This window comes from Oryx dammah, unplaced genomic scaffold (assembly GCF_014754425.2).
Source record: "Oryx dammah isolate SB20612 unplaced genomic scaffold, SCBI_Odam_1.1 HiC_scaffold_12, whole genome shotgun sequence".
In the NCBI taxonomy this organism is placed as follows: Eukaryota; Metazoa; Chordata; class Mammalia; order Artiodactyla; family Bovidae; genus Oryx; species Oryx dammah.
In genome coordinates this window covers 67,999,432-68,015,698 of record NW_024070196.1, presented here as the reverse complement: position 1 = coordinate 68,015,698, position 16,267 = coordinate 67,999,432, and the positions used below count along the sequence as shown (strand labels likewise).

General features: G+C 63.4%; 2 protein-coding genes across 3 annotated transcripts in view; one reads left to right on the top strand and one right to left on the bottom strand.

The window, feature by feature from the left end:
- Positions 1 to 5,818, top strand: part of ZMAT5 (zinc finger matrin-type 5) — a 22,293-nt gene extending 16,475 nt beyond the window's left edge. Inside the window, exons 4-6 of one of the 2 annotated variants that reach the window (XM_040251015.1) lie at positions 581 to 661; positions 1,847 to 1,958; positions 5,430 to 5,818. In XM_040251015.1, coding sequence (XP_040106949.1) covers positions 581 to 661; positions 1,847 to 1,958; positions 5,430 to 5,559 — 323 coding nt within the window. In that variant the 3' untranslated portion in view covers positions 5,560 to 5,818. Of the gene's footprint in view, positions 1 to 580; positions 662 to 1,846; positions 1,959 to 5,423 lie in introns of both variants that reach the window. The other variant, XM_040251014.1, reaches the window with a different exon arrangement.
- CABP7 (calcium binding protein 7) lies at positions 4,841 to 16,267 on the bottom strand. The gene is made up of 5 exons (XM_040251013.1): positions 16,159 to 16,267; positions 8,946 to 9,089; positions 7,737 to 7,849; positions 7,300 to 7,453; positions 4,841 to 7,108 (listed from the first exon to the last, which is right to left on the bottom strand). Exons 1-5 carry the CDS (start codon positions 16,265 to 16,267, stop codon positions 6,981 to 6,983), a joined length of 648 nt encoding a protein of 215 aa, XP_040106947.1. The 3' UTR covers positions 4,841 to 6,980.

The following is a 16,267-nucleotide window of genomic DNA, read 5'->3' as shown; positions in this document are numbered from 1 at the left end:
GACAAGGGACAAGCCTGCAGAGGCTTAATGGAACCCAGTCACTAGAGGGGCTTCCCTGGGGCTTCCCTCAGCTCAGTTGGTAAAGAATCCGCCTACAATGCAGGAGACCCCGGTTCAATTCCTGAGTTGGGAAGATCCGCTGGAGAAGGGATAGGCTGCCCACTCCAGTATTCTTGGGCTTCCCTGGTGGCTCAGCTGGTAAAGAATCCACCTGCAATGCGGGAGACCTGGGTTCGATCCCTGGGTTGGGAAGATCCCCTGGAGAAGGGAAAGACTACCCACTCCAGTATTCTGGCCTGAAGAATTCCATGGACCGTATAGTCCAAGGGATCGCAAAGAGTCGGACACGACTGAGCGACTTCCACTCACTCACTCACTCAAAGCTACAGTGGACTTTGGTCTCCAGCCAGGGAAGGGTTTCGAGCAGGGCCTGGGGGACCAGACAGGTGGTTCTGGCAGCCCCTGTGGCCAGGCCAGAGAGTGCAGCTTCTTCCTCAGGGCTGGGGCAGCCCCTCCTCAGGCCGCCCCTCAGCCCGGGGCGTCCGTTCCAGCAGTGACTAACTCTGTCCTCCCGCTGCAGGCCAGTGCGACTTTGGCTCCAGCTGCCGCTTCTCCCACATGTCAGAGCGAGGCCTGCAGGAGCTGAGCGTCCAGGTGGAGGGTGCGTCTCCGGGGGTCCCTGGGCTGGGGGCGAGAGTGCTGGGGGCTGCTGCCCTGCGCCTGCCCCCACCCCCTCTTCTGTGACCGCCATGTCCGGTAGCCTGTGGCATCAGGAGCCACCTTCAGTTCACCTTGGGCACAAGTGGGGAAGGAACCAGGAGCTCCTGTCCGCATCCCCGGCTGGGCTTAAAGTGAGACGCATGGCTTCCTGCTCGGGAGTCGGGAGGGTGTGCCTCAGCCCCGCTGGGGCCCTACTGGCCTGCCCTTCATTCTTACACACCCACATGCCCTTCCTCAGTTTTTGGGGTCCCTGCTTGGTCCCTGGCAGATCCCCTGTTGCCGCTCTGGGTCCACGGAGATGAAGAGAGCACCTTCCCTGACCTCAGGGTGCTCTATGGAAAGGCGAGGTCAGCGTCCGCCTGGAGACTGGCCCGTCCGCCTTTGTCTGCCATTCACTTCTTACCGCTGCAATTAGAGGAAAGGGAATTCCCTCTTAGGTGGTCTTTGTCGATCTTCTGCCTCCCTTCACTGACCCATGGAGAAACAGCCTCGCGTGAGCCCCCGGCAAACATGGTGCCTCCATCCACGTGGCCAGCGAGTGTCTGGGGCGGCCTGGCCTTCGCCCTCATCCCCCGATGGGCCTCGCTCCCCTCTGACCAGTCAGACCCTGTGGGCAGTGCCTGCCCTGGGGGGCTGGTGGCAGTGCGGCCGCAGCCCTGGCACACACAGAGGTCTCTCAGCGCTTTTCCAGGGCAGAAGTGAGGCCCGTGGGCCGGACCGGTGCGTCCCGGCAGCCAGCTGTATCTGCAGCGCGTCCCCACCACCATCTCTCAGAACCAGAGGCCCATGGAGCAGGGCGCACACAGGCTCTGCCCTGTTCTGCAGCCTACACTGTCTTCCCGACACCGGGAGGGTTTGAACCCTCCTGAAGACCACGCTCTCAACACGCATTATCCCGTGTCCACCTCCAGAAAGCTGGGAGGCAGCCAGAGTTTGCTCTCTGTTTGATGAGGAAGCAGTGGGAGGCCCACGGGGAGCTGCCTGGGGAGGCAGGTGGCTGCAGGTGGAGATAGGCCAGAGGCTCTGCTCCTGGCCTCCCAGCCTGTGCCCCCCACCCCAGAAGGTTCCACCGGGAGCGTGGGGGTGGGTATGTCCCTCACTCTGGCCTGTCTCTCTGTCCCCCCAGAGGAGAGGCGGGCCAGGGAGTGGCCGCTGGACGTTGCCGAGCTTCCTGAGGTCCACCTGGAGGACTGGCTAGAGAAGCGAGCCAAGCAGCTGAGCTCCACCCCAAGCAGCAGGTACAGGCCCTGGGTTCCCCACTCCGTGCCCTCCAGGAGCAGGACCCCAGCCAGCTCACCCTTGTTGCCGCCAACGGCCCAGGGACCAGACACGGATACCCACATAGGACTCCCCAGGGGGCCACATCGGGGCTCTTGGTCCCCAGGCCCTGGCCAGAGGCTGATGGGCACTCGCTTGTAGGCTCCCATGCCCAGCCTTGTGCCCTGCCTTGGTGGCTTCTCCCTTATAGCAGTCTGCACTGGCTGAAGGCGGGCAGGTGGCCAAGCCAGCTTGAGTCCACAGCACCAAGTGTCCCTTGCCAGAGGGAGGGGCCTGACCATGGTCACTGTCCCCTCTAGACCCTGCCAGAGGGCCACGGTTGCCCCAACCCTGCAGAAGGGGAAGGGAGGCTCATGGGAGGGGTGACTTGTCGGAGGGCACACAGCTCTGAGCGGGCAGAGCCGGGATGGCACAGGGGGGTGACAGACTCCTTGCCGTTGACCTTGAGGAGGGGGCTGGGGTGGGGCTGGCCTGGCTGCTGCCTGGGCCCAGCACTCAGGAGGCCCAGGAGTAGATGGGGTGCCCTTCACCCCCTATATGGGGCAGCCTGGGTCAGGAACCCAGGTTCTGCCCTTCAAGGTCACGACCAAGGCCAGAGCCAGGGCTCCCGGGGCCTTCCACCAGGTATTGAGAGAGAAGGGAGGAAGAGGGCTAAGGGGTGTGCTCGGGAGCTGCCCGACGTGGTGAGGTCGCCCCGCGCCTGGCTGCACTGGGGCTGCAGAACCGGTGATGGCTGCAGGGGGCCCTCGTGGTCCGTGGCCCGGTCGCCACAGTCTGTGGGGTGAGGCCTCCCCTTGAGGCTCCAACAGAGGGTGACAGCCAAGCTTCCTGCCTTCCCCATGCCCCAGTGAGGAGAGCTTGTTAAGCTGTTTTAAAATTAATCCTGTTTTTAAATCTGGGCCCCGACCTTGAAAACACACAGTGCAGCCCTGACTCTCATGTTGGAGCGTGACGGCCCCTCCTCTGGTCCTGTCGGGAGCAGTTATGACCTTGGCGGCCCACCCTCCACACAACCGCCCCAACCAGCTTCTAGAACACTTCCCGGCCGGGCCCCTGCTGAAACCCTCCGGGCCTCCTCCCCCTCAGGGGAGCCTGGACTCCACCGCCCACCTTCTCTGCCGCCTCTGTGGCCCGTGGGGGTCGCCTTCTCACCTCTCCCATCCGGCCTCCGCATCAGTCCTGTCAGGACGCTTGGCGGCTTCTTAGATGTGGTGGGCGTTCCTGATTTCGGGGCACCTCGTGCTATTTCCTCGTCTTGGAACTGCCCCCCACCCCCGCCACGTCTGCCTGGCAGAGTCAGACTCATCCTTCAAGCATTAGCTGAGCCATCTCCCCTCCCCTGGCCCGCCCCGCCCTGGGCCTCCCCCTCACGGCAGCCCAGAGCTCACAACCCAGGACACTGGCTGAGGAGAGCGTTTGGGGAGAGGGGCCTGGCCCGGGGGACCATTCCTGGGTGTTCGTGCCGCATGCGCCTGCTGGGGACGGGTCTGGTGGCCCCTCTACCTCTCGGGATGTGTCTGTTTCCCCCTTCCTGGGACACCCAGGGCCCAGGTGGCTGCCTGGCCCACCTGGGGCCACCCAGCCCCGAGGGCTCTGACCCCCCCAGGCCGAGCAGAGCCCTCAAGTTGAGCCTGGCCAGCCCTCCTGGGGAAGGGGAGATGCAGGCTGGAGGGGGGCTGCTTGCGTGTCCACTGCCCCCCACCCTGGCAGACTGAGAGGCCTGCCAGAGCGGGCAGTGCTGGGATGTGGGGGCTGGCCTCAGACCAGCAGGCTCATCCCCAGCCAGGCCAGGGCTCATCGCGCTTTCCATTGTTGGCGCTTCAGATTGTGACTTGATCCGTCTTAATCTCCCCTCTGCACCCGTCTCGGAGCCGGGCGCTCCTGTTCAGCCCAGGCGCCTCCCTGAGACTCTCTTTCTAACTGGGCCCAGGGCGGGGGACAGCGAGAGAGAAGAGAGAGCAGCCCCTGTCCCCGTGACGGGCAGACCAGGCGCCTGCGTCCCCGTCCGCTCTGTGCGGGCTGGAGGGGTGCGCCCTGACGGCTCAGGGCCTGCGAGCTTGGGGAACGTGCCTTTCTCCTGGCGGGACCCCTTGGCCGCCCGGGCGTCTGCCCAGGTCCAGAGGCAGGACGGGGCTCCCCGTTGGGTCACGCCCTCTCTGTGAAGCAGCGGGGCTTGGCTGGCAGCCGGGCGTCCCTTCCAGCAGCCGCGGGGCCTCCCCCTTCACTCCCACCCTTCTCTGCGGCTGCTGGAGTTTATGAACTCTCCCCGACGCCATAAATCACGGTGGGAGCCGCTGTCTGTGCTTTCCAGCAGGCAGCAGACAGCCGAGCAGGGACTCCCCTCTCCTCACTCCACGGGAGTCCCCAGGCCGCCTGAAGTCCTCGCTCCAGGTCTGACGGCGGGTCAGGCTGGAGAGAGGCCCGAGCCTCCAGGCCTCTCCTCCTGCAGACGGCTGGCCACGGGGGGCCTCGCCTGCACTGAATGCGGAGCCAGGTTGGGGGTGTGAGGCGTTGACGGGAGGGCTGGGCAGGGGGCTTAAGCACAAGCAGCAGCCTTCGTGGGGGTCAAGTCCCGAAGGAGCGAGCGTTGTGGGACGTTGTGGGAGCGTTGGGGGATGGCAGCAGGTGGGAGAGGCTCCCTGAGGAGAGGGCTGCCCCAAGCTGGGCACAACGGGGGTGAGTGCTTCAGACAGGCCCCGGTCCCCAGGAGGTGGCTCCCGGGGTGGTGGACTTTAAGGGGGAGGAGAGTGAATAGCGTGAGAAATGAGGCTTAAAAAAAAAAAAATTTAGACAATATTTTTTTTTCCTGATTTCAAAGGCTTGCGTGCTTGTAAAACTTTTCTTTGAAAAGTATAAAAGAAGTAGAAAAAAAATCACCCATAATTGCAGCACTCAGATAGAACCACTGTTAACATTTTGCTGTGTCTTCCAGGTTTTTTTTCTTTTTATGCATTTATATATGTTATATATCTTTAAACAAAAATAGTATCATGCTATATACATTATTTTATAAGCTGCTGCTTCTGCCCTCGTCTCACAGTACGTCATGACACCTTTCCTCGTCAGTGCATGTGAGTCTGCCTCTGTTCTCACACAGGTTGCATAGCATTCTCCACGGGAACGTGCATATACGTTTATCCATTTATCCCTCCCCCACAGGTGGACTCCTGAGGTTCCTCCCATCTCTCTCAGCTCAGTCTCTGCCCCCAATCCCCACTATTTCCTTGGGTGCATTCCTAGAGGCGGGGCTCAAAGGGCCCTCGTGTTTCTGAGGCTCTACCTTCCTGAACTGATGATTCAGGCAGTGGGGGCGAGGTGGGGGCCGCCACAGCTGGGCTGGTGGGGAGGGTGAGCTGGGCGGGGGCTGGTAGTGCCCCAGCCTGGGCCACAGCGCCCCACTCTTAATTCTCCGTCCTTCCCTCTAGGTCTAGGGCCGAGCCTGTGAGAGCCACCGTGTTCCAGTACCCCATGGGCTGGCCGCCAGTCCAGGAGCTGCCTCCGTCCCTGCGGGCACCCCCTCCTGGGGGGTGGCCCCTGCAGCCCAGCGTCCAGTGGGGCTGAGCCCCTCCTCCCTGCCTGGCAAGCTCACGAGTCGGCCACAACCAAGAGAAGGGCTCCTACGGCGGACACCAAGGCTGTGCCCCACGGAGCGTCGGAAACTCAAGCCTGGGCCTCTCTGAGGCCTGCGTGCTCCCTGCCCGCCCCCAGCCAGGTGCAGCCCTGGTCCTGACTCTGTGCCAGGCTGCTCCATGCCGACCCCCTCAGGAGACACCTCAGAGAACTTCCTTCTGGACGCTTATAAAGCAAGCCTGTCACCACAGTGGCACAGTTGCCCTTGCTCGCCTGGCGCCCTCCGCTCCGCACTCTGGCCCTGGGTCGGGAGATGGGCGAGGTGTGGTTCTCTCTGGGCTGACCGGTGCTTGGCACCCTTCTCTTCCCTCAGGGGCTGGCGGAGGCTCAGCGCGGCCGGGTGGGACCGATCCAGACCAGGCATGGCTCCGCATCTGGGGAAGGGAGCTGAGGACCGGGTCTGCCGGCCGGGTCCTCACGTCTGCCAGCGCAGAGCACAGGTGGCTCAGCTCGGGTGGCGCGTGAAGCTGGGTCTTGGCCTGGGTGGAGTGGAGAAGTGGGCGACCCCTGGAGGGCGGGCCCTGGGCTGGGGAGAGCGGCCTGGCTGAGCATCCCAGCACCGACATGGCGGGGGGGGCTTCCACCCTGGAGGAGCCAGCCCCCTGATGGGTAGGGAGACCACAGAGGCAGCCCGGGTGGTCCGCGGCCCAGCCCTGCACTCCAGGTCAAGATGCTATGCTGGGTGCTGGCGGGCAATGAGGCCCCCTGGTCACTGGGCCTCTGGTGGGGGAGCCCAATGTGTGGGGTGGCTACCGGCTACATCTTTCGTGAGCTTCTGCCCTTCCTGAAAATCACCATTGCTGGGGGGAGCTGAGGCCAGTTCTGGGAGCCTTCTGGACCTCAGACTCCTCCTCTTTGAAATGGGCTGATTCTCTAGTGTGAGGACGAAGGCTGGTTTGAGTCTAGGGAAGGTCAGAGGGAGGGACTCAGCAGAGGGCGAGGCTTCCTCAGGCTGTGCCAGGGACCGGGGCCCAGGAGACCCCAGCCTCGTCCCACTCCAGGAGGAGGCAGCCTACCCCCTGCCTGCCCCTGCATGGCCCTGGGCACGGCGCTGGGCACACGGTGCCTCCTCCTGCCTCTGGGACCCCAGCAGCTACCGGGCCCTGCACAGATTCCTCCTTTCAATGTCCCAGGAGCCCCCCTCTGCCCCGGACAGCGGGAAGAGTTGGTGCTATGGTACAGCAGGCCAGGGTGGGGCACGCAGGGTGCAGGCGGGCCGGGCCCTTCACGGCCGGGGCCACGGCTCCATGCAAGGCCCTGAAGTACACGTGGTGGTGGCCCAGGGGGCAGTGGAGGGGGAGAGCTGCGGGGCGGCCGGTGCAGAGTGGCCCCCGGCCCTGCGCACCAGGCGCCTACTTCATGCCACTGCGCAGCACCTGGTTGGCCGCGATGAGCATGACGCTGATGATGAAGGCAATGGCGAAGGCGCAGATGAGGCTCTTCCGCACGCACGTCTGGCGGATCTGCTGGTTGGAGCAGGCTGCGGCCGCCGCCACCGAGGAGCAGCAGAGAGACAGAAGGGACAGCCAAGCGAGGGACTCAGGGGCCGCCTGCACTCCCACACGGGGCGCGTGGAGACGTGGGGTCTGGGGCAGACGAGGCCCCCCAGCGCTCCCCCCAACCTGGAGTTCCTCCCCTGCCCCGCCCAGGGGGTCCCGGGGGGCCACTCACTCTCCACGTCCACGGGGCACTCCTCCGCCGTGCCCAGGTGGCTCTCCTCCTCCGTCATGATGATGTTCTCGATGTCCTTCATGGACAGGTGCTCGCAGAAGGTGTCATAGAGCAGCCGCTTCAGCTCGTCCACGGTCAGCTTCTGCATGTCACACTTGGGGGGGGGAGGCGGACACGCTGCTCTGGCCGCGGCCACCACGGCCACCACCACCAATCGCCCCACCCAGCCCCTGCGGCCACACCGGTGACAAGCCTCTAGGTCCCGGAGGGCTGGGAACCACTCACCCCTCTCCTTGAGTCCTTGACCAACAGTGGCCTCCCCAGAGGAGCCCTTGGCCCAGCGGACAGAAGCCTGGAGGCGTCACTGCCCCCACTTTGCAGCACGGGCCCGACCCTTCAGTGGCCCCAGTACAGCCCTCCAGTCAGCCAGGGCGTACCTTCCAGAAGACGGTGTCAAAGTCAGTGCCGTGGAATTTCTCTGGGATCCCCGAGGTGGAAAGCTTGGGTCCCAGGAGGGTCACAAACTCCTCAAAGTCCACTTGGCCGTCACCTGGAGCGGGCAGAGTTCCAGTCAGTTGGGCACTGCGGGCCAGTGGGGGACCCAGGAAGTCCCCTCCTCGGAGCCTCTCGTGCCAGGCTCTGGGCTGACGCTGAAGCCCCCGAGTGTGCGGAGGTCCCACCTGACAGGTGTGGGGGGGTGGGGCGGGCAGCAGGCAGGCCCTGAGTGGCCTTGCCAATGGGAGGCACGTCTCACCCCGAACCCTGCTCCCCGGAGCGGTTGTAGGGCCAAACATCCTCCCCACCACACACAGGAAAGGAAGCTCAGGATGGAGGACCACTGGCCCAGGTGGGCATGTGCTGTCTGTGTGGCGAGGGGACGTGGGAGGGGCCAGAGTAGACTGGGAGGAGAGGACTGGGCCTTCCTGGTGCTTATGAGCTTTTCCTTCACTGAAAGCCAGGTGGCAGATATGACTAATGATTCTTTTTTCTTTTTGGTGATGGGAACTGGAATATTTCATATTAATATATTGTTGCTTAGTTGCTCAGTCGTGTCCAACTCTTTGCAATCCCATGGACTGTAGCCCACCAGGCCCCTCTGTCCGTGGGATTTCCCAGGCAAGAATACCAGAGTGGGTTACTATTCCCTTCTCTAGGGGATCTTCCCAACCCAGGGATCGAACCCCCATCTCCTGCCTTGTAGGCGGATTCTTTACCACTGAGCCACCAGGGAAGCCCATTTAGTAGAGATATTCTTACTTTTCTGTACTTTAAAATTTTCTTGGGGACGTCCCAGTGGTTAGGACTCCTTGCTTCCACTGCAGGGGGGACGGATTGAACCCCCGATCGGGGAACTAAGATCCCACAAGCTACAGCACGGCCAAAAAAAGAAAAATTCTTGGAATTCAGAGGTATAGAGTCTCCAACTTCTTGGGTGTAGCTGGGGCTGTCACATGCTGTCTGGCCTCAGTTGTCCAGCTGAGAAATGGGGCCAGACCTGGCTGCAAACTGCCATGGGCTTGGGGCTGACCGGGAGTGGTGAGAGTGACAGGACCCCTGTGAGCTCAGTCCTGGGGGCTCAGGGTCCAGACTCGGCTCCCCAGCCCCCTGCAGGTGAGGGGTGAGGGAACAGGCAGGGCACAGCTCACCGTCCATGTCCAGCCTCTGGATGATGACCTCCAGCTCCACCTCGTTGGGCATGTAGCCCAGGGAGCGCATGGCTGTGCCCAGCTCCTGCTTGGAGATGAAGCCGTTGCCATCACGGTCGAAGACTTTGAAAGCCTCTCGGATCTCTGGGGGAGGGGCAGAGCCAGTCAGGACCTCACCCCTGTCCCCGACAGCCCCCTCCCCAGGCCCCCAGGACCCCAGACCCCACCACCTGAGCGCAGGATGGAGGCTGTGCCCCCCACCCCTGACCGTTACCACCCTCTGGGACCCCGCAGGTCTGGTCAGAGACAGTCAGCGGGTGGCCCAAGTGTCCACTACAGCGCTGCCTCCCTGGAGCTCGGGGCAGGCCAAGCTAGCAGCAGTGGAGCCGGGGCGGCGGCGGTGATGAGACCACCCGGGGTCTCGGGCTCGGCGTGCCAGGCTCCCACAGCCTCTCCAGGCGTGCTCACAACGACCCCGTGTGGCTGGCACCACGGAGCCCGCTGTGCAAGGGAGGACTCCGGCGGGGAGCCAGTCCTCCGTGAGCTGCCGGAGGCTTCCCGCCCACCCCCACTCCTCCCATCCTTCCTCCACTCCTTCCACCCTCCCCCCTATCCCCATCACACTTCCTCCCCAGGCTCAGCTCGTTAACACCGGCCAGCACTGGTTAATGGCGGCCGCGAGAGGCAGCCGCAGCTCCGGGCTAACAGCTGGGTGCAGACTGTCTCCTGGAGCCCAAGATTTGGGGGAAGACAGGATGGATGGAGGCGCCTCCGCAGGCCCAAGCCAGCTGAGGTGTGGGGGTCACTCCCACCCGACCACCACATGGTATGGAGAGGGAGACAGCCCTGAGGAACCTGGGTGACTCGGGTGGAGAGCAAGGCACAGGGCTGGGAGCCTGAGAACAAGAAACTCGATGAGTGACCTTGGACCAGCCTCAGTCTTACCCACAGTAAAATGGGCAGTCGTGGTGTGACGTTTTACCAAAGATATCCAGGAACGGTGGAGGGTTGAAGGGTTCTAAACTCTCCCGGTTCACCTTTCCACCTCTGTCTCTGAACTTGCTGTTCCTTCATTGTTACTCAGCCCCAGAAGGGTCCTACAGAGCACCTCCCATTGTGGGGAGGGTCTCTCAGTCCCCTCTCACCCCCTCGGCTCAGGTTCCCGGGGGTCTCCTTGTTCAGTTTGCAGGCAGAGGGGAGCTCACGCGTGCAGGTGTTTTGGAAGGACAGGCGTACTGCACACCGGGAAAGTGAGGTCTAGGAGGCTAGGTGGCCAGTGTGGGGGTCTGTGAGCCCCTGAGACTGACCATGGGATCCTGCACCTTGGGGTCAGCCCCTTATTCTGCTGGACCCACTAGAGCCCAAAGAGGGTGGCCATGTGTCCCAAGCCACATGGCAAGGCGGCTGCGGCCGAAGCCCCAAACTTCATCAGGTTCATCCCACCCGGCATCTCCCTGAAGGTTCCAGTTGCCACGCAGGCCAGGACAGTGTCCACAGGCCTCACCTGAGCTGCCTAGGCCCCCAGACCCTCTGACTCTGGACTGCCACCCCCCTCCCCAATCCTAGGTAGGGCCTGAGAAACCAGTCTCCTAACCAGTGGCTGCTTGGCCAGAGGAGCAGCTTGGAAGGGAGAGCTGAGCCAGGCCAGGGGCTCCTGTAAACCCTGGACCCGGGGAACTCCAGGCCAACGCCCACCTAGAGTTTCCCTGGGCCATTGAAAAAGTCACGAGCCCCCCCACCCCCAGAGGAATGTTAGCAGAGGTCCAGCAGTTCCAGAGCTGCTGTGGGGGTTCCAGTCCCCTGGGAGTCCTGGGTAAGAGAGGAAGACACTGGCATTGCAGCCAGGCATTGTGTGCCTGACCCTACACACACACACAGGTTTTTGGCTGGCTCTATTGGCCTCCTGACCACACACACACACACACACACACTTGGGTTTTTTGCTGGCTCTGTTGGCTTCCTGACCCAGCCCCAGGCTCTGCCCACCTTACGTGTCCTGAACTCCAGCCCCAGGGGCCCTTTCAATCCAGGTGGGTACCAGGGCTGCTCCCCCTGCAGGCCTCTGAACATGAGGCTCCTTTTGCCTGCAACGCTCTTCCCCTCTCCGTGGCAAACTTGGATACATCCCTGGTTCCCAGCAAGGATGGACAGCATCACCTCCCTTCCTGCCCGCCCCCGCCCCCACCCCAGCTGACTCTGGCCCTCCTCTGGCTCCCACAGACCCCTTCCCCTGAGGATTCCTTCCTGACCGCGCTGGACTGTGAACTATGAGATGCCATGAGAGCAGGGACGGGTGGGTCTTGTTCACTGCTGTGTCCCGTGACTGGAACGGTGCAGTCATCCAAACCGAGCCATTTGCTAATAAATGGTTAAATGAATGACTGATTCAGGGACCCACTCCTACATCTGGAGCACACACAGAGGAGCTGAACAGAAAGAAGTTCATGGTCCACATGGTGTGGGGCCACCTCTCAGAACCCATTTACTCTTCGCTTACAAATGATCCTAGTAAGGGCAAGTGTTAGCCAGAGGCAGGGGGCGGCTGGGGTGCTGCTTGTCCTCTCGTGCAGCCGCTAAGGAAACCCTCACCCCAGGGGCCACTGCAGAAGAGGGGGATCACCCTCAGACGCCCAGGTCAGGGGCTGGTTTGTGAGAAGTGGGAACCCAAGGAAGGCACCCCATCTTTCTGGGCCCTCGGCTGGGAGATCTCAGGGTGGGATGGCCAAACTGCAGCCTCATAGCACCGTGGTGCTACAGTGGGTGCTGGCTCGCTTCCCTGCAATGAGCTGGGGCCCAGGCTGTCTCTCCCACCCCGACAGGGGCTAGGTGTGCCCTGCAAGAGCCCAGGGCTGCTTCTGTCGGAGCCCCTGACCCCCTTCTAAAAGTCCTGAGAAAATACACACACAGGGGACAGAGGAGGGCAGGTGAATCCTGGGGTACGAAGGCAGGCGACAGTCCCAGAGGCACCCCTTTCTCAGGCAGGACGAACCTCCCAAAACCACTGGATCAGTCCAAACACTCCCACCTCCCCTTCCACATGTCCCCTTAGCCACTCCTCCCTGGCACGCCCGGCTCACACTCAGTCTTGCTCTGTGTCCTCGGCCTTGCTCAGAGCCACGACCTGGCCCCTGCTGATTCTCTGAGGCCAACTTCAGGGATCACCTTCTCAGCCAGAGAATCAGCACCAAGTCATAGAGACTTGGGCCAGATCCCAGCTCTCCTGCATCCTGGCCAGGTGCCCTCGGGTGGGTGTTTGCTCACCTGTACAATGGGGCTACAGAAATGAACAGATAGAAAATCAAGCAGGCGAGAGCTCGGCCAGGCCAGGCCAGGCCTGCCTCAGAGCAGGATGCTATAAATCAGAACATCCCAGGTGTTCGGCGGAGCAGGAAGGAGAAGGGAGGTCTCAGGGAGCTTCAGACACCAGGCCAGCCTTCCTGTTTGCTGGTACTAGGACCTGGAGGCCCAGGCCTTGGAGTCTGGCCTCGCTGCTCAGCAGCCAAGAGACCTGGACACAGCACCTTCCTCTCTGAACCTCCACAGACTCGTCTGTGAGCTGAGAGTGTGACTCTTGCCCAATCCCAGAGACCTGGACTCTGCTGGGGGCTCCCGGAGCAGGGTGGGCGTCACGGCTTGCCTGTTGCTGCTGCTGCCATTGACACAGCCCAGCTGGGCGTGTTTCCCCGAAAGCCTCACTCTGTTCCTGCCCTGGAGGCCGGGGGAAGCCTGCCTCACTCCATCTTGGCATGGGGACGCCTGGCCCGGGCAAGGGCTGGCAGGGCCTCTGAGTTTCCAGGCCGACACGGGTCCCTTCCTGCTGCCTCCAGCCTCTGCCCTCAATCCCTCCCCTGGCCCGGGGAGCTGCGTCAGGGCCTGAGTCCCCAACCAGCCCCACGGGAGCCGGAGTCCAGAGAAGGGGTGTGTGGGCTGGAGGTCACTTTCAGGGGGCAGAATGTGTCCTCTGCGGTGACGACTCCTCTCCGCGGCATTGGCCCTGTGCCCCAGCACTTTGGCCTCCCTGAGTTTCTGGCCTGCACAGAGGTGGCTGCTGGGCTTGTGGGAGAGAGGGGCAGGAAAGGGGACCCCTCTGTACCCAGAATGCCCCATTTGGCCACGCAGTGCAGACTCCACTGTCTGTCTGAGCAGGTCAGGTGCCAAGCCCAGACCCCTGCCCTGGTGGCTGTCTGCCTGTCTGTCCAGTTGTCCATCTGTCTGCCTCCTCCTCTGAGGGAGGGCTGGGTGAGGGCCTGCCGTTCCCCAGCTCCCACCCTCAGCTGTTCAAGTCCGTCGATGCCACTGGGGTCAGCCACAGGCCCGGCAACTGGGGGCTGTGCAGCGTGCATCTCAGGGAGAATCTGGGGGATTCTGTCCTCTGCTCAAGGAGGGCCAGGGACCCAGGCCAGCTCTGCCCGGCCACATCTACCCACCCAGGGGTCCCTAAGTGCCTCCGCAGACCTTCCAGGCCCTTTCCACCCGCCCCTCCCCCGAGCCTGCCTTTCTGGCCCAGTCCCCCGCATACCGCGTGTTTCTTCCTCGTGGGCCTTCCCCGATTCCCTCTCCCGACTCCTTCCCCTCCCCACTGCTGCCCTGGTCTCCGAGCCCCCACTGAGCCCTGTGCCAGGCCCTGTGCTGAGCACTTCCATCATGTCCTCTGTCACTTGTGGCCCTGGGGAGGGGCAAGTCCAACCCCATTTTACAGATGGAGAAACCGAGGCAAAAAGCAAGCGATTGTCCGAGGTCACTCCATAAATCGAGGAGCAGAGATTCGAGCCCCCCTCGCTTGACTAGGAAGCCCTCTACCTTAAGCCAGCGCTCTCCACCTCCCTCCCTCGTCCTAATCGCCCCCTGGATCTCTGCAAGCAGGCATGTACTGTCTGCAGCATCTCAGCCCAAGCTGCTGGGCTCGCTGTCCTCGGTACATGTGGCTCGCCCACCGACGGGCGTCCCCCAGCCGAGGGCCTGGGTGGGACAGGAGCACTGACGGGTCACTGGGGAGGTGGACGGGGCAGAGGGGGACTCTGTGCCATGGATGGTCACCCTTCCCACCCAGCCCTTGGCATCCAAGGACCACTGGGGCCTGCAGAGACCTGGTCTCCTCGGAGGAGGGCTTCCAGAGTGCCTGCAGCCAAAAAGGGGGTCAGTCACAGAGGACTTCCTGTCCTCATCCTTGGCTGCCCACAGGCTGTCCCAGACGGGTGGGGACCGCCAAGCATTTACAGGCATCATCTGCCTCCCCCCGGCCAGGGAGAGCCCTGCCCTTCAGGTGTCCCCTGTGCCAGGGCCCCCTGCTCCACAAGGCCTGGGAGAAGGGGACGGGCGAGAAGCAGGCAGCGCGTTTGGTGTGGCTGGTGACTAACACTCCTGGGCTCCTGCCAGCATGTCCGCCATGCAGTCCAAGGGGAGCCTGCGGGCTCCTTGCCCCTGCACTGCTCGCCCTGTGCCCTGCTCACCCCTGCATCCCAGTCTCCTCCTACCTCTCCTTCCTTGGGGTCTGTACTCCAGGGCTGGGAGATCAGGAGAAGATGGACCAGTAAGGCCCCAGCAAGGCTGCCAGGGGCATGGTGGGATGCTGGGAGCAAGAGGAGAGAATGAGATGAAAGCTGCCTGGGGTGCAGGGGGGACAAAGTGTATCCCTGCCCGATTGGCCAGGAGGAAGGGATGGATGAGGGCCTGTGAAAGGGTTACTGTAAGAGGTTTGGGGTGCCCGGGACAGGAGCAGACAGTGTTAGGGCAGGGACGGCCGATGCCCCACCCCCGCCCTCTTGCCTCTCACTGGACCCCCTCGTTTTCCTAGGCCCTGAATGAGACTCTAGTTCCTGGGCTTTGGCCCAGACAGGGCACGGACTTGGGCTTTGGAGTTCAAGGCCAGAGACCCAGTAGCGGTACCCATCCATCTGTCCTGCCCGCGTCAGACACCAGACCCCATTTCTACGGCTCTCCCAACCTCTGGTGGCTTTCGGGGGGCCATGGTGAGAAGCAGGTGGCTCACGGTGGTGCAGTGCGGGCTTGGGGGTGGGGGCGCCTTGTCCCCTTAATCTTCCCCCCTGATCCCCTCTGACTCCCTCAAGATCTGCTCCCTCCAGGGCTTGGGGGTGCGGCTGGACCTCTCTCCGTGGCTTGTGCTCCCACGGTCACCCCTGACTGCACTGGTGTCTCAGCTGTACCCCACAAAGGCCCCATTGAGCCCCAGATCTCAGAGACCCTTGGCTCTAAAGTACCTGAAGAGAGGCCCAGCCTCTGGGTGATCGCAGGCCCTCCCCTAACAGTAGATAAGCAGATCCCATGGGGCCGAGACCCCCATCAGCCCAGAGCCCCTCACTCCACTGCAAAGGGCTCTCAGGAGGTCTAGGGGGAGGGGAAACCTGAGCCCCTGCCCCCGGTCCTGTAGGGAAAGAGCTGCAGGCCCCAGGGGTCTCACTGCTGCCCAGAATCCTCAGTCTGAGGACCCCGGGCTCTGCGATCTGCTCTGATCCTGCCCAGCCCATTGCCCAAGGTCCCCATTCATGTCCAGAGGTGGAGGGACTCGGGAAACAGATCAAGTCGCGTCCCCCTCTGCCTTTCCCTATCAGGCTTGGTTATCGCGACCAAGCCGCCCAGTCTGGCCACTTGTTGTCGCCACCACCTCCCTAGCCGCCTTCCCGGCGCTCGGGGCCGGGGGTCCCCGCAGGGCTGTGGGGAAAGGGCTACGGGCCCTGCAACAGGGGCTGGGGGCGGCCGGCCGCCGGCGGGAGCAGGGCAGGCGCCCGCTCCCCTTCTCTGGCTGCCCGAGCAGATTGGATTTTAAAAGCGACACGAGCGGAATGTCAATGCGAGTGCAGAGCCGCGGGCGAGCGCCGCCGAGGGGATCAGGATGCGGGTGCTCCGGGGGCCGGCGCTGGCGGGGGTGCACAGCTCAGACCCCCAACCCAACCCGCCGCGTTGCCGCACCGTCACCGCGGACTGCGCGGCCCCGTGACCCCGCTGCGGGGCCCGGCAAGTTTCCGCAGCGCGGGGGACCACGCGGCTGAGGCTGGGCCGGCCCTCCGCCTTCGCGACCCCCCACCGCGGCGCCCGGGGGTGCGACCGGGTCCGGCCTCCCCGCGCAGCTGTTCGCTGGAGCGCCCACCTGGCAGGCGGCACCCGCAGACAGCCCCCCAGCCCCCGCGCCCTTAAGACCGCGTTTCACCTGGGCGCACAGGTAGGAGGCCGGCGGGGGTCCCGGCGGGGCACTCACCTTCCAGCTCGTCCTCGGGGATGTCCACAGGGCGCTGCTCCGACAGCAGGTTGGGGACGGTGTAGATGCCCCGGTACATCAACGCCGCCGTCACCGGGTGGAACGGCAT

Coding starts and splice junctions, on each gene's coding strand:
- CABP7 (XM_040251013.1), bottom strand. CDS start 16,267: ATGCCGTTCCACCCGGTGACGGCGGCGTTGATGTACCGGGGCATCTAC. Junction 9,090..16,158: donor CCCCGAGGACGAGCTGGAAG/GTGAGTGCCCCG, acceptor CCCCTCCCCCAG/AGATCCGAGAGGCTTTCAAA. Junction 7,109..7,299: donor GTGCCCCGTGGACGTGGAGA/GTGAGTGGCCCC, acceptor CGGCGGCCGCAG/CCTGCTCCAACCAGCAGATC.